At 34.3% G+C, this 20,399-nt stretch overlaps 3 protein-coding genes across 5 annotated transcripts in view; 1 reads left to right on the forward strand and 2 right to left on the reverse strand.

Annotated features, from left to right (window-relative positions):
• Positions 1 to 20,399, reverse strand: part of ASPA (aspartoacylase) — a 56,783-nt gene that overhangs the window by 2,032 nt on the left and 34,352 nt on the right. The window contains exons 2-6 of one of the 3 annotated variants that reach the window (XM_040617599.1): positions 6,013 to 6,275; positions 3,390 to 3,585; positions 2,096 to 2,189; positions 1,196 to 1,303; positions 155 to 264 (exon numbers count right to left, since the gene is read on the reverse strand). In XM_040617599.1, coding sequence (XP_040473533.1) covers positions 155 to 264; positions 1,196 to 1,303; positions 2,096 to 2,189; positions 3,390 to 3,585; positions 6,013 to 6,251 — 747 coding nt within the window. In that variant the 5' untranslated portion in view covers positions 6,252 to 6,275. Of the gene's footprint in view, positions 1 to 154; positions 265 to 1,195; positions 1,304 to 2,095; positions 2,190 to 3,389; positions 3,586 to 6,012; positions 6,432 to 20,399 lie in introns of those variants that run through there. The other 2 variants (XM_040617609.1, XM_040617592.1) reach the window with 2 other exon arrangements.
• Positions 10,259 to 15,280, forward strand: SPATA22 (spermatogenesis associated 22). Its single transcript, XM_040617624.1, is given in 9 exon segments — positions 10,259 to 10,301; positions 10,783 to 10,911; positions 11,627 to 11,681; positions 11,817 to 11,867; positions 11,869 to 11,899; positions 12,973 to 13,314; positions 13,650 to 13,779; positions 14,644 to 14,741; positions 15,089 to 15,280. Coding segments are annotated over 9 exon segments (1,071 nt in total).
• The window catches only part of TMEM211 (transmembrane protein 211), a 64,847-nt gene continuing 60,737 nt past the window's right edge, over positions 16,290 to 20,399 (reverse strand). The window contains exon 3 of the mRNA XM_040617650.1: positions 16,290 to 19,589. Coding sequence (XP_040473584.1) covers positions 19,363 to 19,589 — 227 coding nt within the window. The 3' untranslated portion in view covers positions 16,290 to 19,362. The remainder of the gene's footprint in view (positions 19,590 to 20,399) is intronic.

Raw genomic sequence — 20,399 nt, forward strand, 5'->3', positions numbered from 1 at the left:
AGAACTTTACCGTAGGAAAGGTCTAAATTATTCAATAAACCCATTGGCAGTATTCTAATTTTAAATATTTACTATTAAAATATACTACAATATAGCAGAATTGACACAGGAATACTTATAAAATGTCACAAATTAAAACTACTTTACAATTTACCTGCAGCTTAGGGTGAATAATGGCAATAACTTCATCATTTTTATTCCTGGGATAATCTACTTTCTCCATTATTTTAAAAACCTCAATTGTACATGGTGGAAATTCCTTTCCTAGAAAGAATAAATGTAATTTAATGTCAAAATGAACAACTGCCTGTTAAAAAAAACCCAATGCATTATTTATTCTCTTTAGAATGGCTTAAATCATTAGGTTGTACCTCGTCAAGGTTTATACACTAGTGATTAGCTTATATATCATAAAAATGTCTAGGTCCAAATATTTTTCCCATCAAAGCCCAGACACAGAAAGATGGTCCAGTCACATCTTGTAGCATATGGAGCCTAGATCTCAATTAGCTCCTGAAATGTGGCTTCTAACTGTATACTTAAAAAGACAAATTTTGTAAATGAGGAAATCAATGAAAGGCCTGTGTTTGATAGTGCTGCACAATACAGAAATGTATCAGTGGTATTTAATCTTTACAATTCTAGCACAATAATGGAGAGTCACATGCACAACTACATTCTTTTCCTTCTACTTCCAGAAAAAACCCACTGACAAAATGTACTCTAAAAGAATTTTAAACACCTGTTTTTGTCAGTAGGTATTTTAGATAGTACACAGGTATAACAAAATCTTACAAAATTTATTAACTTTAATTTTAGATAGCAATGCACAGAAGGCATATAAATTGAACACTTCTTAGTATTAATTTATATGTATTCGGTATGTACATACTACTATGCAAATATTGTTAGCTAGTATTTCAGATTCTCAAAGCAACTGTAAGATTGGAATCGGTATACTTATTGAATCTTCAGGAAGAGGAAATATCCTTAAAGCTACCCAAAGCAGCTATACATGAATGCTGACGTTCTGATGCCACACTTAAGTAGGTCTAGAGAACAATCCTTCCCTCCTCCCCTTTTACCTGTGTAACTGTAGAATGTTGTAGCCCAATCTATTTTTTCAAACAGTATTTTCCTGAAATAGTCCACTAATATGACACAGGCGGCTATATTCTCTTACTACTTACTCTACCTTCATTTAAAAGTTGCACAAAATCAAGGCCGTGTTTGACAATCTTCCTCATTTTGTCCAAAGTATCAGCTCTAACAACACCTTGCGGCTGGGGACCCACCTCCACACCTGTTTGCAGATGAGGGAGATTATTAATATAGCCATAATATGTTACATGCTTAGATTACACAGCAAAAATAGATGTCTGATTGGGTCTGCGGTTTATGCTTAAGAGGTATTGTAAAGTACAGAGTTATGTGATTTTTAAGACAAGCAGAAAACTTAGCTCACCAGTCAGGATCAGTTTAAAGAACCATAGGTATGTTTGTGAGCATGCTACTAGGGTAAGAGAAAGGACACTACATACATCAGTTTCTCTTTATTCTTTTCTTCATCCTATTTTTCTACGCTGCATTTTAAAGAACTCTCTGTTTAATATAAAAAGCAAACTAATATTTTTTCCCCCCCTCTTGTTACGGTTTTGATTCCATAAATGAAAAAGTTAACAACTTCCATGCAGAACATAGTTTCCCCCTTCCTTTATCACTTCATCTCTTTTCCTTTTCTTGGCTAACTACCAGCATTTCAGCCAAGGCTTATTTAGAGGAAGCAAGCAGTTCTTTCCTGAAGCTGTTACTTCCTCCTTATCCTTATCTATTATAAATATTTTATGCAAACAGTGGGTTAACTGAGTTTAAGAATTTCCAGCTGGCTTCTGTGTATTTTGTAAGCCAAGTATAAATCAGAACTCTTCAGAAGGACATCATCACATACATTTGATTCGGTAAAGACATTGTCAAACAAATAGCTACTGGTGATCACAGCACTCTGTATAACACAATGAAATGAACAGATCTGGAAACAGGCTTATTTTAAAATAATGTACAGTGGGTTAAAATAGTCTTTATTTTTCATATTTACCAACAGGATGTTTTGCTACAGATCGAGTTGTTGCATATTTCAAGCTAGGATGTTCAATCAGCAAAACAGGGCAGTGTTCTGGAGCCAAAGCGTTCTGTGGAGATTGTTTAAAAATTTCTTTGTTATGCAAATGTTTTAAAATGTTGTGCCACAAAAGATTACTGATGCAGAAGTGATTTACACATTGTCTTCAATATGTTGCCTTTATTTCATGGCCCTCAAAGAAGTAGGACATCTTTAGAAAACGGACAAAGCTGTATTTGTTGGTCTCCTTTCCATTAACTCATGCCAGGCATACTTCACTGAACTTTGCTGTTTCCTACTATAACTGAACACAGTTCTAGTCTTAAATTGCTAACAGGAGGAAAAATCTACTCATCAGTGTTCCAAAACTTAGAATCAAAATACTGTAAAGCAAATTGCAAATATTTTTTATGTCAGACTTAGATTCTTTTATGAGGAATTTAGGTTGTGAATTAAGCCTTATTTTAACTCTTCTTTTTTTTTTTTTTTTTTTAAACGTAGAAACCTTTTCCAGGCCTCTTTCCTGATAACTGCCTACCCTTTCTCTTCATATGTTATTTATAAGTTTTCTATATCATCAAATATGTTATAACATTGAAATAGGATACATGTAATAAGAAAAATGAAATGTTAAAATAAACCTTGTTTCTAAGGGGAAAAAAATTTTAAATTTCACACCATTGGCTTAAGCTTAATTTCATCAGTCATTGTCTAGGTCACAAATACTTCAACCGATTATGCTTAAGCCAGCACTTTTGCCAACCTTTCTACCAATACTTAGCAGGTTCAGGAAAAGCAGAATCACACAGCTTCTAAAGATCTATCATTGTTCCTATAAATAGTGATGAAGGAAACGTTTGTGATTACCTAGCTCCATTATTTTTTACTTGTCTTTATTTCATATAATTAATGTTTCACTATTTAGCATGTGTGACCCAAATTTATACAAACTCCTGACAGCTCACTATGAAAGCAGATTAAATGACATTAATTTTCATAGATGTTATTCTAAGCATTCCTCTTTGCCCATCAGTCTTACTAACGCTCATTTTAATACATGAAGATTATGAGTTCAAATCTGAGTTACCGGATATTATAATGAAATTATTAATTATCTCTGATTAAAAAAAACATCCTATGAGTGATTAAATATTTTAAACAGTTTTGCAGAATAAAAAATAGTATATTTAAAGAAACTACAAAACTATATATAGTAATAAAACATTACAACTAATAATCTATTTTAATAGTTCATTTAAATTAGTTTTACCTTGATATAATGAAACATTTGAATTGTAAAGTCATCCCTGGAGTTTTCAAGAATAAGGGTACCACCCATGTTAGAAGTGGTGTTGTGAAGGTCAAAAATAAGGTCATACGCATCATCACTACCTTTTGGACCAAATATATGATTGATTTCCTGAGCCCTTCTCACTTCATATGGAATATCTTCCATCACTGTCCTGCTGTTAATATCAGTACAAAGAAATTAGTAAGCTCATTCCATGGCTTTACAGTCAACAAAATACGTATACCCTTTTCTTTTTTCTTTTTTCTTTAATTCCATAATTGACTAAAGTTGAAATCACCTATTTAATTACCAAACTATTAAAACTTGATGAATTTGTGCTTGAAAAAACAAGTATGATTGTTAAACAAGTCTTACTATTACGTGTCTTGAGCCAAAGGGTAGCAAGCATGTTTTGATCTGATTTTAGCTGGAGGCTACTTCTATTTATTTACATCCTAAAATTTTCCCCCCTATACATAAAACTAACTCAAAATCTAACAACTTAAACCACTTCCAAGATTGGACCCACCTCCTCCTGACAACAGAATTTGGATATTGGTCCATGCCCATTTACCTTGGACATCACTCACAAGGTCCTTTGTAACTTCCTCTGTGTCCTGTCTTCTCATATTCTGATCAGACTTTTACAGACTGTTGTTTTGAGACCTCCTGACACTCAAAGCTCATAGAAGATTTTGTTATCTCAAATCTATTCCTCCAAAGTTTTACTACTTGTAATCTCAGGTGACTATGTCTGTACTACACTTCAAAAAATTGGTCTTCGCCTAAGGAAAGGTCTGAGATAGGTTTCCTGTCTATATAAGGGCTCTGTAGGAAACTGATGTATGACACAAGGACATCCATCTTACATATTAACAGTGAACAAAGCTGCTCTAGGCTCGGACATTTCTGCGCAGACAGCAAATCTGGTTTTGATGATAGGCTTGGGATACTACCCAAGTACAATACAGACATGCCAAATATCTTTTGGGCCAAATTAAGTTTTCTTTCTCGATACAGCTCAAGCTTTGTAATATTTTAATTTTGTAAGAAACACTGGTATTAAGTTGCATGAAGAAAGTTTTGTTAAATGCTAACAAAACACCTTACTAACTGCATGGATATTTATGCATCGGAAAAGGTTGCTGAGGAAAATTATGGGATCAACACTGCTGGAGTATTAGAAATGGCAAGATATGATCTGTTAGGAGTGTTTACATGCAGTTGATCTACTAGTGGATCATGAGGTGGATTAGAATTTATATGTGAGGCCCCCAAGCTCCTTTTTCTATTTTTATGATTCTGTATATCGCATAATCTACCCATGTATTCTGTCTTTGAAATGCAAGGTTTTTTTCCACATAAGACTGTTTAATACTTCCTATCAGAGCCAATGAGACTTCCATCATGACTTTCAGGAGTATCAGGATTTCACTCCGTTTTGTTATTTTGTAAAACAATTTGTGATCTTGAAGGGCCTGTACTTAAAGGGACCAGGTGAAGGTATTCCAACCAGCCAGTAGTGTTGTAATAGAACTGGGCAAATTAATAGGATTCACTGAGCCATATTAGTTTAAAAATGAAGACAACCTGCAGGTGTCTTAATCTGCTATTTTTTCAAGTGTTCTATATACAAAGCAGCTGAAAACAAACAGGACCACTTCCCCCCCTGCCCCCCCCATTTGTCCTAAGTAGGCAATTAAAAGAATGGCCTCAAGACTTACGTATTAAGAAGTCTGCTAATCATATATAATAACAACAAAATTCTAAGATGAAAAGACATGCAGGGTAAGAATAACCACACTTACAAAATACACGGTACATATTTCTTTCAGTAATATTCACCTTTACCATTAAGACCTTTCTGAAACAATTACCTTTTTAGCATACAACTATACCAAGTGTAAGAATGGTTATATAGCAAAGTACACCTCTGGAATAAATGGCTCAAAAGCAGAGAAACATAAAATCCCATTAAAAATGTAAAATCAGTTACTATTTTACAGTAATTAGAGATTGTATTTCTTCTAAAATAATGAATTAGTTACATTACTGAGTCTCTCTGGCTATAATTTTGCTATAGAATACATTGTTTCCAACTGCGCTAATTTCACCTTTTCATCTTTTACTATATATAACTGAAATTACATACACTTCCCTGATTTGTATACCATTCTTTTGGATAATCAGATGTCTACCTTTAAATTGGTTTTATCTGCTATCTTCCTGCAAGTATAATTGTATTCAGAAGAGCTCCAAAGCCGAATTGCACAAGAAGGCACGTGAGAAATAATGACTTTGCAAGTCAAAACAGAAATACTTTAGTTTACACAAATACAGCTAATCTAATACTAATTCAAAAAGTTGTGTTTAAGATTATCTGTTGGTTTGAGACTCATTCGAGTAGCAGTAGTTCTAAAATGAATCTGTTAACACTCATGCGATTTTTTCTTTTTGGGTTAAAGGTCAGTAATTTCAGTTATGTGACTACACAGTTAAAACAGTAGTGGAACTTGTGTTAACGTTTTAATCTGGAAAGGAAGCTCCTTACAATTTAAAGAAAACAGAGAAGTAAAACAACAGAAAGCACAGCTATTCTTACCCCAGATTATCAGGGTCAAAAACACGGTTCAGATCACAGTCAATGTATCTAGTACACTTCTTCACAGCTCTTGGGTTGGTAAGAAATGGTTTCACTTCCATTCCTGTTCTTTGAATCTCAGCTCCGTTCTCTTGCCAGTGCTTGACCAAAAATACCCCTGATAACTCATTGCCATGAGTTCCCCCGAAGATAGCAACCCGTCTTACCGGAGGTGTATCAACAACAGAAGAGGAAGTCATGCTTTTCAGCAGCTCTAAGAATTGCTGAAAGCAAAACAGAAAATAATTCTAAAGTAAAACTTTTGTCCTGAAAAAAAAGTTTCTTTTTAATAGGAAATTCTTGATGCCTGTTTAGGTCAGATGTGAATGAAAGTGAATTAACATTTCTCTAACAGTTTTCCACTCCTGTTGTGAGGCGGGGAGTTGCTAACCTGGCACTCCTCCCTCTCGAGGAGCCCTCCCCTTCATTTACCATATTTAGTAACATCTCCAAGTACTGTTACACAGTTCAAAAGTTAACTTCTACAAGCAATCTCTATTAATATACAATACATAGGTAAATCTTGTACTAATGACAGCATGAATATACTTTTTTATTGTAAACTTTAATACTGTACTTAAATATCTCTGAGATCTTTGCACTGCAAACTAGGTGTAACAAGTATACTCGTATATGTTTGAAGTTACATAAACATTACAGTATACAAGGGCAGAAAGATTTAAAGTGAACAAAACCAGTAAAATAAGAGTCATATCTTGGCTCTAGATCAACACATAATGCTGAAACATCAAGTATTTTCCTCTAAAAAAACAACAGCTGAGTTCCTCAAAGCATGTTTTTGCTTGTATGACGTTTTTTGTTTCTAGTATCTGAATAACAGTGATTAGAAGGAACACTAGCTGAAATTAAAGTGCAATTCATCCACAACTGACTTATCTAGCACTCCTTGCTCTGTCTGGGGATCTGCTAACACAGATCTCTAACACATTGAAACAACTTTGCCAGTGCCGACCCTTCTAACTTCTGCAATCTCTTATTAAAAAGGGAACAGATGTAGAGCACAAGGGGACAATAGTTGTGTTCTCCCAAAAAAACCTCTTGGTCCACAACTTGACTTCTTCCATTTCCATTACATTCAGATAGGCTTCTGAAACTTAACCCAAAGAGCAGCCGTGACTTCCACCATGAGGATCAAAACATTCAGAAAAGGTCTTAATAACAGAAAATAAGTTTTTCTGCTGTAAATGACAGAAGCATTAGTATCCAACACACAAAATTAATATAAAAAATGTTACATTGCAAGGGAATAAAGAATGTTTATTGAACAATTTCTTTTTATTAAGATTATACTCCAGTGACTGAGAAAGTATTTGGCTTTGGCTAGTGCCTGTGGGAGAGGCTTTATAACCCAGGCTGATAGACCGTAAGTCTACGAAAAGAAAGCTAAACACAGGACTTAACTAGACAAGTTCTGCCAGGAATATATTTCCTACAAAAGTTGCTCTCTATGTTTCAGTTTATGCATACAGATTTGCTGAACCTTAGAGCAAGTTAATACAGAGAGACTGTTTACTTGAATGCTGAACTGTATTCCTTCTGTACTTACAAGCTCTCAGATGTTTAATCATAGTAAGTAATTTATTAAACAAAGCAGTAAAGTTGTATTTTACAGCAGTGGACAGTCTGTACTGTCCTTTGACCCCAGTCTCTTTAGCTGTGGTGCCAAAACGGCTATTTAGACACTGCCTGAAAAAAATGACTCACACTCTCAAGTCTTGGTTTGCTGAATTTAAACACCATAGTGGTTTGAAGAGTAAACAGCAAAATGCAAACATGCAGTGCTAGTACATATAGTTTATATTTTATTGCTGGTGGTACTGTAATGGTTATAATTCCTTGCAAAACGCTGAACGGAATGCAGAATTGTCTGTGCACTTACCTCATTTAACATGCAAGAGGTTTGTCTCCTAAGAGCTTTCTTAGGACAGATACAGTGCATTTCCAAACATGACTTTAGGAACTAAAGCCATGGAGGCTTCTTTTATACCCTTAGAGCACTTTAACTTCCAAACAGCTTTTAACTCCTGGTCTCCCAGGACATTACAGGAATTTGTGGCATAAATGCAGATGCTTCAAAAGTTCTCACTCTTCTGAATTAAACACCAGGACCAATCCATTACTCCTGTGCTTTGCCAATACTTACACTTTGAAAAATTATGTAGTTTATTAAGAATTCAAGTTGTTTATATACTACATGCAGGTACCTGGTATTGCACCTGAAAGCTTAGAATGGGTGCTGCTGACTGAAAAACATGCAATAATAAAACGTGAAGGGAATGAAGTCTAGGTATCAACGTTGCAAAGGTAGATATAAAAAGTGTAACATGGCTCGCCAAAGCCTTCCAGGGCTGAAGAAGAAGGGTTACAAAAAAATGACAGGCTCCAGTCCTGCTGAGCTCTAGGATTTTACACAGGAACCAGCAAGAAGTTAGATGGTTGAAAACAGCCACGTGTAAAAACCCAGAACAGTGGCGGGAAAGAAAAAACGTGACAAATGCTGACAGTTTTACTTATATCCGTGTTTGTGTTCACACATTTGTGGATATTCAGCTCCTTCCCCGGGTTCTCTTAAGTGCCACCACGTGCACCAGTTCCACGGGTAGGGAGGGAGATAAAGAATTAAATCCTACAGTGCACAGGTGTAATTGCTCCTGCCAGCCACCCTCCGAGCCACCCTCCTCACTGCCTGGGGTCGCGTCCGGGCCCACCGCGCCCGGCTCCCCTCAGTGCTGCCCAGGGGACGGGGAGGGGAATGAGGCCGTAGCCGCTTCCCGCCTTTTTCTGACTGACTTGGCGCGCGAACGTGGTGCTTCAGGCCGTTATTTTTGGCGGGCTTCACCTCAGCCCGTCATTCAGGCACCGGCAAGGGTTTCAGGCGCCTTCAGGCGGTGACTGGTACTGCTGCTGCGTGAAGTGCCGCCGAGGCTTACCTTGGTATCTCCTGTTCTCCATCCTTAGCTTACTTTTTCTCTATAGCTTTAGCTTAGGGGTTTGGTTGTTTATCTTCAAGGGAGGACAGAAAGCAAAACAATACAGTCTAAGAACCTATGTAACATCAAAGCTGGCTTCATAAACTGCCACATCAAGTTTATGGGGTTTTGTTTTACAAGTATGTTGCTTGCTGGTGGCCATTGGGCTTCATAGTGCTAGCAATACAGTTTAAATTGTGCAACAGCAATGAACTAGAAGCTGCTCTAATGCTGTCACACATGTAATTGACGTATCTCACAGAAATAAATTGATCTATTAGTCTAGCTGCGGTAGATCCTTGTGCTTCATTCTTATCAATATCTTTAATAGCTGTGTATAGTTAACTGCCAGATCAAAATAAATGTAGAGTTTACTGTCTTATATTATTTATACACACAAATATGCAGTGTTATTCATATGCCACTAAAGGCAATATGCACCAGTAACTAACTTTGTTAGAATAGCAACTAATGCTACACAACAGTCTAGTATTCTCAATGTGTGCAGTAATACATAGGCATTTACTATAGGAGCAGATAAATCAGAAAACAGATATGGTGTGTGACCTGTACCTAATATGGTAAAATGTATTTTTTCTGTTCACACTATTTAGCTGATAATGTTTTCTTTTTACTTGTGAAATATTTTATATATGAGGAAATCGGCTAAAAGTTTTAGGTCTGCATCATAAAGTACAGAATTTTGGGTTTTGAAGTGTGACACTATTTTTCACAAACCAGTTTTTTACTCAGAGCCATGTACCTTGCCATCACACTTTGCAGCAATGTATAAGGATACATTTTCTATTAGTATTCTGTTTTCAGGAATTAAAGAATATTCCTTGTATTTGAATGTATATACTTTTAAATTTGGAATTGAATTCAGTATTTTTACAGCATTCAAAAAAAGTAGAGAATACAACTTTTGCTTCAGAAATACAATCATTTGGGCCCTTAATCTGCAAAGAGCAATTTCTTGTCACTTGCATACCTGTGAAACTTCTAAATTCAGTACAAGTGCTTGCATCTTTCAAGCTTGTGTCTGAAGTAATGCATATCACTGAGTACACAGAGAGTTAAGAGAAACTGCCATAAAATCACATAAAATTTGGATGCGTTTGCAACATGAATCAATTTACTTAGTTTGTTTATCTAACTTCCATACAGCGAATTTGGAGTAATCAATACATTGTTGCCTATTAAGATACCGCAAGAGAATGAAAAGGAGTCTAGCTGACACTTCAGGTCGCAGCACAGCAGGTACCATCCATTCTTTTGTGTGTTACCATTCATACTGCATTATGCTTATATATTTAAATATATATATATATATATACACATAGATATATATACATAGAGATATATACATAGATATATATATATATATACTCGTGCTCACAGACGCATGCAGTATTCGTACAGGATATACAGTATTCAGTCCTAGATCCCCATTTCCTGAGTGGTCTTGCATGGGTTTCAGTTTTATTGCAGCACAGGGCAAGATTTTTGAATGGAGTCAGGGGTCTGGTCACTAAGGGAAATGTTTAATTCACAGGATTTTGTGCAGGACGGAGGGCTGGGAAGAATATAAATTCTGTGAGGCAATGGCTGATGTGTTATGTGTTTATGAAATGCAATTCCTATGGGTGACACAAAATAATGGTTAAGTAATCTTACTTAAGTGTAGATTGTGTATCCTTTTGTTATTGGTATAGTAGTATTATTTTAATCTTAATTTTAGGTTGTCTGCCTGTACCTCTGTTCAATCAAAAAAAAAGAAATAGACAGCCCCTCACTTCAAGTCCACTTAAAAATGAGTTTGGTACCAGTTCTGGGACTCGTACTTATGACTTTTCCCCCACATCCTTTGGTAAATAAGATATATTTTATTTTTTTATCAGATCTAAATCCAAGTAAACCTTAACTGTATGATTGTATTTAATTAAATTAGACATTGTCTTTATCAAGAACAATATGCATCCTTTATGTTTGTTTCTGAAAAGTTCATTATGTAAAAAATGTCCTCCGGGAAATTTCTTTCTCTTCTATACAATTGAGCTTTTTATACTTTGTGTCTAGAGGGAGTTTGACTCTTTGTATGTTAGAGAATGAAGTAGCACTGGCATTTAAATAGAGTCTCTTGAATTCTGACCTTTTGTTTTCAGTTGATTTCAATCAACATTCAAGTCCTGTGTTACAAGAAGAAACATTTATGAGATATCTTTCTTGTAATTCAGAAGAAAACTGCTGTTCTACAAATTGTGCTTGGAAAGAGTGATGCAGAATTCTCTGCCCTTAGTACTTTCATTATGTTTTAATTATAATAAAGTAGAAGTCTCTGTGCTAATCGGTCTAACTTAACCATGGTCTAGAGAAGCAACTTACTTGTTAGAAGTTACGGATATCAAAGGATCACATCATTCCCTTTTTTTTTTTTTTTTTTCTCCTTCTCCCTTCCTCCTCCTTCCTGTGTGAGACATTGTGGAATCTTAAGCAGATAAAGAGTAGGAGCCCTAAGTAGACCTATTACCTTTTAATCTTTTTAGTTTGTGTCCATATTCAATCCTTTGTCTTTTGGGAATTAGGCTGGGGAATGATGACTCCAGAAGTGGTTGAACTACAGAAAGAAGCAAGCAATGGGTATGTAAAAGGAGATTATTTGTTGCTTATTGATTTTTATTTGGGTGCTAATTGTTCCACAAACTATGATCCATATGTCAGTCTTACAATAAAGCTGCTACCGCATCACTGATACTTTAAACTTATCTTTGAAAGTCAAACAGAACATCAGGTGGCTTCTTCTGTTATGAAACCACCAAATGCATCAGTCTAATTTAGCAAATGCTGGGAAAAAACTTGTATGCCTCTAGGTTGGTGGAGTCTTTAATTTTTATTATCCTACCTTAACGAAAATTATTCTCATGTGAAAGTATATTTTACATTTTTCCATATTCTTGTATATTCAGAGAGAACTTTTAATTCTCAGATCATCACCATAGTCCTAAATAATTACATTGTGCTTATGAGCCAAAACTCACTGAAATGAAGTACTTTTCCAGTCTACCTAATGAGTCCTATTAATTAGCCCTAATAGCTAGCCTTATTATCAAGCCTAAAATTCAGTCTTACCATAAAAGTTGATTCAATTTTGCTGTCTTAGATGCAATTTTTTGAGATTCTCCTTTATTTGAAGTTTTGTCGCCTTTCAAACCATATTTATCAATAGTCTCAAATTTAAGTTTCTATCAGTGTACATTAGGGCAATTTTATATCAAAACATTGAATCAAAACTGAATATAATTGTGAACACTGTGCTTATATAAACTAAGGAAAAGCTTCCAGATTCAGATGCCTAGAGCTGGCAGAGACACTTCCAGCAATGTTGTAATTGTCTTTTTTATCTCTTCCCTTCCTCCTATTCCTTTCCAATGGCAAAAAGAGTGAAGGTTTCAAACAAGTGCCTTCAAGGGCAAAATGAAACTGAGGTGGAAGGCATTTCTGAGCTGCCTTTTATAAAGTGTTAGAAATAATAAGGTCAGCACTAAAGTTTGTGGTAAAATGATTTTTTCAGTGATGGTGGTAGAAGAATTTAGAAATATCATTCTCAGAAGAAACTTTGCTTATTTAATTTTAGAGTTATGGAAAAAATGTGAATCTTAGGTCAGGAAAGATCCCTGATACAGGGCAGGACAATACTTGAGCAAGCTTTTAAGACCTATTGAATTCAGCTAGGTTTAAACACAGGTGTGATCATGGCCCTGTATGTGGATAAATTTAAGTGTATATACTCAAGTGCTTTGAGTCTGAATATTTAACAGATGTTTTTAAAACTAAAACGATAGGTTGCCTTTATATAATTTACGTATCTAAGTATTCAGATTAGATATTGTGATACTGAACTATTATATTGTACTACAGGGCAGCAGAGAAGACTCCCAGTACTAAAGTTTGGAACAGAAATGAATATACTCCTCCAAATAACACAACAAATTCAAGATCTGATAGTGGAATTATTCAGAAGTTTGAGAATCTTTCAAATAATTTGAAAACTGTCCAGCAGCAAAAAAACCCTCATAACCGTAATTCATCCCAGCTTATTAAACCAACAGAAACTAGCCAGACATATATATCTAAAGGACAGGGGCCAGTGAAACCTAACATCGTTTCAAGAAGTCTGCAGGATCATAGTCTGGGATATAAATTTAGCCGCAATATTCAGCAAAATAAGATGAATGAAAACCAATTTGGTTGTGTTTCAGAAGACAAAAGCCAGGTAAGCTTATGGAGAGAGTTAATAGGAAGATACAATGAAGAAAATAGTAAAGAAAAAGAAAATTGAGGAAAGATGAGGCTTTCATTATTCCTAGCTGCCTTAGTAAACCCTTAAGTTTCTGAAAATTTAGAATTGAGATTTTTATATTATAATAACCTACAGTTATTATATGTATAATAACCCAGCATGATCATATAAATTGGCAGGGAGTTGTTTGTGTAGTCTGAATGTACACTAGTGTAAATACTGGATATTTAACATAATATAGAAATGTCTGTGTGCCTTTTAAAATTGTGTGTTTATCTCTAACTTGCATTTTCATATTCCTCTGAAAGGAAGTTTCATCATCTCAACTAAAAATTAAAGAAAAAAATAATTCTTTGCGAATCATATCTGCAGTCATTGAAAGTATGAGGCACTGGAGTCAATATGCTTATAAAGCTGCACTATTATTTGAAGTTTTAGGTAAGCATGGTAGATTGTGTTCTAACTGATAATGGTAGGACAACAGCCAAGAGAAAATCTTATTAACTGTAGGAACAATAGCTGTGAAATACTTAAAACCACAAAATACTGGCATAAGCAGCATCTTATTTTCCTGCTGGGAGATCCATTCAGCTATCAAAGGTGACTAAAATGGGTAAAAAATTAATAATACAGTCATCCTCCAACATTTAAGCTCTTTTTATCATCTTTTCTTTCCTTCTTTTTAGAATGTGTTACAATAAATTTTCCTATTTAATAGGAACCTTCTGTAGAGAGGTACAGATTTACAGTAATTTTTAATACAATTAATCTAGGAATAAATTGAAGTCTGGAGTACTTCTAAACATAGATGACTTTTAGTGTGTTTCACTTTGTGTTTTAATTCACATCTGAGAAATGAACATGACAAAAGACTGAAATGACTAAACTTTAAATCAAGGTGAATAAGAATACACAATATGATGGTATCTCAGAAAACTATTATTTTGACAAGGTTGCAAATATTTAAAGTTGATTTGCATATGAAGATCAATAAAACCTAAAGAGAATTGTGTTGTGCTCTGCTTAACAGGGGAATAACCAGATTACAGTGACAATTATGAAAACCGCATTTGGTCAGTCAGTTTAGAGAGACATCACATATAATTGTGCTGTTCAAAGACTGTAAAGCCTATAATTTGTATTGGAACTTCCAGTGCTGTCAGCACAAGTTCTCACAGAAAGCTGACGCTGATGCTGTATATTGTAGTGCTTTTGTGTAGTAAATGTTATGGTATCTTTGTGTATCATACTTAGTACTGCTCTGACGTTTACATCATGATTTATTTTTGCTAAATTGTATAGGCACACTTGATTCTGCAGTCACACCTGGAGCGTATGGGGCAAAGAATTTTCTTTTGAGAGATGGAAAGGAGAGTCTGCCTTGTGTATTTTATGAAATTGTAAGTATTATATGTCTGTACCTAACACTAGAATCTCTTTTATGAAGCTAATAATATGCTGTTCTGATAAAACAGAAAGTTGCTGTGTGCAAGGAAAGCTGAATGCTTATACCATGTTGTTCTCAAAGTGGTCTAGAACAGTAATCCTCACTATTTAGGCATCCTCAGACTTCTGTTTCAGCAAAAAAGTTGGGACTTTAAGTTCAGCTTCTAAGTAGTTGATAACAGCAAAAAAGCTGATGTAAATTCCTTCTGCATTTGATGTAGTCTTTAGAAAGCAGACGTTTTGAGAGCTTTTATGTTAGGTGTTACAATTATTTTGTTTGTTTGTTATGCTTTTGATGAAGGACCGGGAGCTTCCAAGACTAATTAGAGGTCGAGTGCACAGGTGCATGGGAAACTATGATGCAAAAAGGAACATTTTCAAGTGCGTCTCTGTAAGACCAGCAACTATTCAAGAACAAAATGCTTTCCAAGAATTTGTTAAAATTGCAGATGTTGAGATGACAGCATATGTAAAAACAATGAATGAAATTTAAAAGTCTAAATGGTTGTCCAAAAGTGTTTTTCACTAATCATTACCCGTAAAGGCTGGACATCCTAAAGCATTTACCAAAACTAATGCTGAAAATCTGATTCAATAATTGGAAATATCACTATGCTGTGCTATCCAACAAATGCTAGTAACAATGTTTTGCTTCCACTATTACTTTTCATAGCTTATATTTCCCACTGAAATATGCAATGACAGGGTTTTGTTTCATAGGAGATTAGATTTTACTGGAGAAATTCTGAATTAAAATGTTTAAGTTTTTCAGTATTGGAAGTGTTTTAGAAAAAGATTATTTATACTAGTTCAGGTTGCCATTGCTTTTCATTATCTTCAATTTTTAGAAATTCCTTCAATATCTATTTCAAAACGTTGACTATATACTTTTGAGGAGTATTTGGACAAAGTTTAGGAACTAACAAATATCAACAAAGTTCTCTTTGGCTCTGCATATTGCATTAAAACTGCTCTTTGATAGAAAGTAAGAGGGTAGTCTTTATTCCACTTCAGTTCCAGTTAACAGGTTCCCTTTGCTGCATTACAAGAACATGTGTAAAAGCTTTTCTAGAAATGATTATAATAGATACTACAGAAAGATTTCACAGGATGCAGCTGTATGTATTAGGTATTCATATGGTTCCTATTGATATGTTATCTGATCCGTGTTTTTTAAAAAATAAATAATCAGTATAACACCTGTATAAAATAGCAACAGACCCTGAAGCTGTAGGAGGATTGCTCAAGGACACAGAGGAAGTTGGAGAGAAATAGTTATTTGAACACAGAACTTCCTTGCCTTTGCCATAGAAACATCTTTCATGAGGGATGGACAATTTACATGTTTATGTGTTTTTGCCTTCAAACAGTAACTTTCCTAGATTATTCCTGCTGTCTCTATTTCCTTTTCCTCTTAGCTAGTTCCCCTACATCAAAAGCTTTGTACCAGCTCTGTTGGGAATTGTAAAACAAAAGAGTTGTCAAGAAAATATTGAACGGTGCAATTTTTTTTTTTAATTTTATTATACAGTGTTGGCAATTGGAAATTTCACATTTAAAATAATTGAAATATTGTATCCAACAAGTCAAATACAGAAAACGGTTAATATTCTAAAAAGGAGCCAGCTAGTCAATGCAGAAACACATTAATGGAAAATACAGCTTTTAGTTACACTTAAAAAATTATATATTTAGGATAAAACTTGAACCTGGTCCAGTAAATCATTCGACTTATAACAGGAAAACGCTTCTACACAGTTCAACGCGCAGACAGTCTTTATTTTAAAAAGTGATCTGTCAGTGTTAGCACATGTATTGTTAGCAACATGCCCCTTAATGTTCCAGTTGAAGATCTAAAGTATGTGCTTTACTGGTGTAAGAATCACTTGCATTATCATCTCTACCTTCTGTGCTAAGCTGGTTCTGAGCGTGGATGTTTCAAGGAGAGTTTCATCTATCCAGTTGTAGAGGTCATATACATATATTTGATTTCCTTTATGTATTATAAAATATTAAAGAAAGTTCCAAATGGAAGCATTAGCTTAACTCATAAAAGGTGCAGAATATTACAGGGTGTGGAGCTTGTCGATGTTCACAACAGAAGAGGTTGAGTTTTAAGAAGTAAAGGATTTGCTACAGCAGTGCTGTAAATTGTGGGGCTCCACTGTAACAGTAATTTAAAACTACAAAGGAAGCTTGAACTATGGGACCAGACCAACATCTGTGCATGTCATCAACATCACACAAATGTTGTAGGCCTACTGATTTCAGTGGACTGAGTGATGGTTCCAGTTCTGCACATGTGAAAGTTACATTAATAAGTAATGACAGAAATAGGTTATTTGTGTCTACTAGGTATGTTATGGCTGTTAATAAAAATCTAAAATAATTTTACTGTCAGTAAGTGTTTAGATCTTTGCAAAAAAGAAAGTTTTCTACTTTACACTAACAAATCACTTTTTCTAGCGAAACATTAAGTGAACAGTCGTAAACATTACACAAAACAGAAGAAACCCTACGTAATACAGTTTATACACATTACTCAACATTTTTCAGTTGTTGGTTGTTTTGTGTTTTTTTAACCATATTGATCCTGTCTTGTATAATGGTTCTAGTGTAAAGGCACAGGTTGGTTAGGAAAGAAAAGCCTGCATCTCTGTCTTTCTACTTCGTGGTGATTATTTTCTTTTTACATGTTGTTTGTTATTCCTCACTTTTCTGACTCTTAGATGAAAATCATCAATTTCAGCTATTCATTAAAAAAAAAAAGCCTAAGACATTACTGAAAAGTACATTACTATACAGAAGTGACTGAAATTTATTCTTCTTACTTTAGAGGCATTCCTTCAACCTAATTTCTTAAATATTTGGAAGATTTAATTCCTTAGTCACTGTAAGCAAAAATGCATAGCATGTGCTCTCTCTCTTTCTCAGTGCATTTAATTCTACACTGAAATTGTATTTTTCAAAGATTAGTAATGGAACTTGCTAGTTTACGTGCAGAATTTGCTTTAGAGTGCATGAAAATGCAGCAACAGACAATTACTTTGGAAAACAATGCAATGTTCCACTGAAGTTTAGAAGGGTGAGTAATGTAAACAAGACTACAGAAGTCTTTTTCAGGTATTAAAATAACACAGCAATTGTTCTGTTTGCATTTTCTTATACTTCCTCAATGTGTCTCTGTCTGTCCCTTCATGTACGCTTTCAATTAAAATAATAATTCAGGAATCAGTTGGACTCAGCTAAGTGAAGAATAATAAATTTGATCACTTGGTTTTTGCCAAAATACAAAACTAAAAAGTATAGCTTTGAATTAAATATAATCTATGTGATACTTTCTTTTTTAATAAATAATAGAAAATAAAAGATGAGAATAGAAGTAGAAATCAATTTTTATTTTAAATGAAAAACATAACAGTGGGGTGAGATTAGAACCCAATGTTTCTTTTGCTTAAGGCAATCAAGTGCACTTATTTCAATGCTGATAGTAATGAATTCAGTGCTATTGTGGAAATCAAACTTCACAAAATTCACATACAAACTCATGAAATATGGCAATTTGCTAGTTCTGACACAGCATCAAATTCTTATTAGTAGTGTTCAGTAGCATTTCACTATTTTTTTTTACAATAATGGGCTTTTAATAGTAATGGAAATATTAGAATCTAGTTCATTCTAGCTTGTATTATCACTACATATAAGGGTCATCGGGCACATATGTTTTTGTAAACAGAGTTTTCTCTTTTCAGCCTTAAGAAACAAACAACAAACACTAAAATCTACAAGTTTAATAGTTCAAATAATTTTGTAAAAGCCCACCTAAAATTATAATTTAAGAAATACTGAAAACAAATTCTTAACATTTTTCCCCTGTTGTTAAACCATTAAATCATCATGAAGCTTTTGGAAGTAGTTAGATATCTCTTTCTAAAAAAAGTAATCTAAACTTTATGCAAGTCTTCATGAAGATGACTCTAAATCTTGACTATTAGATTGGCATTAAAAAGTGTGCCAACAACTTATGATATGCAGGCACTACTAATATATAGAGATTAAAAAGCAATTATTTTTTTGTATACAACTCTTTTTAGATATCAAGTTTAATTTTAGGCTGTGGCTACTAGTAGGTGCTTTTCTCACTAATCAAAATAATTGTAACAAAATATCATTGATTTTAAAATTATTGGGTTCATAAAAGTTTTGACATTTAATAATATATAAAAAGTGAATTGAAGCTTTTAAAAGACTTACGATTTTGAGACACAAAAGAAACTGGGAGGTAGACAGATGTTTTGAGGATAACCAGATTATTTTTTTTTTTTTGTCTAAGGCATTATGCCACTATATGTTTAGAGCAGTATAAAGGCTGCTGATTAATCTTATTTCAATTCCAGAGTGTTTTTGCTGCTCGTACTTACGGAAGACTATCAATGCACTTTTGGTCTTAGTGAATCTGACCTTCTCTTCCCCATCTCCTTTTTTCTCTTCAGCCATACAGCTAAATGGAAGTGCTATAATTTCTGCCCATTGCCTGTAGACAGGAATGTTCTGTTCTTAAACAGTAATAAAATACTATAAAATTGTAGGTATTGGAGTTGGAGATATGTGCTCTTTTGGTGCATATTTTGCAAAGAATGGTAAAAAGACAGACAACATGACCCCAACAATTGCCAGCATATACCCCCATCCAATCTGGCAGTCTCCTGCATAGTAGATGTCTGAATTCTCACAGAACCTCTTCACAGTAGCAGAGTTGAAACCAAAAGGGTAAACCAAAAGCCCAGAAGCCATTATGAACACTAGAAAGGAGAGAAAAAAACCACTTCAATTATTATCAAACACTTAATTACTTAAGAAAAAACAAAAATTCTTTTAGAAAGGCAAATATGTTATATTAAAATCAATGGGAAAAGTCATAGCTTAAAAAAAACCCTTATGATTGGCAGATCATCTTCCTTTTCATAATTACCTCTTATGGACAGCAGTGTCATAACAGGGTAGCAACTTGGCTTTGAGATTTTTTTCTTGAGAAGTCTTGCCCATTATGTAACTTCAGAAACGTTGTAATCCAAATTAATGGAGCCATTTAAAAAGCAAGATGATTCAGATATAATGGAATCCAGAAGAAAAGAATTCCTAGGTTTGCAGATTCCAAACCAGCTTGATTTTCTTCTCAATAGCATTTTTGTACTTGAGACAAACAATCGCTTTGTTCTGCCAAATAAAAACTTTCAATGATAGAGTTTAAATGTAGTTTTCAGATTGCGCTGATTAAGTTCTGATAATGGGAGCACTTTCTCATTATTCTTATTATTACAAACTTAAATTGTTTTAAAAATCCTGCATTTGACCCAAAAGTTGAGAGATCAAAAACAATACAATCTGTCTTCTTATTTCAGTTTTAGCATTGGAATCTTTCAGTATTTTTTTTTCTTCATTCTCTCTGTAAATTCAAGTATTAGAAAAAATGTTGACCTATGGTTGAGACCAAAAATATTAAGACCTAAAGTTCCTATATTATCTAATTTTGACAGCTTAAACTCTAAAAACACACAATAAATATAACAGAACATGCTGCAGAAATCTAAAGGTTCGCTAGGTAAAGGCAT

This window comes from Falco naumanni, chromosome 1, assembly GCF_017639655.2.
Source record: "Falco naumanni isolate bFalNau1 chromosome 1, bFalNau1.pat, whole genome shotgun sequence".
Lineage (NCBI taxonomy): Eukaryota > Metazoa > Chordata > Aves > Falconiformes > Falconidae > Falco > Falco naumanni.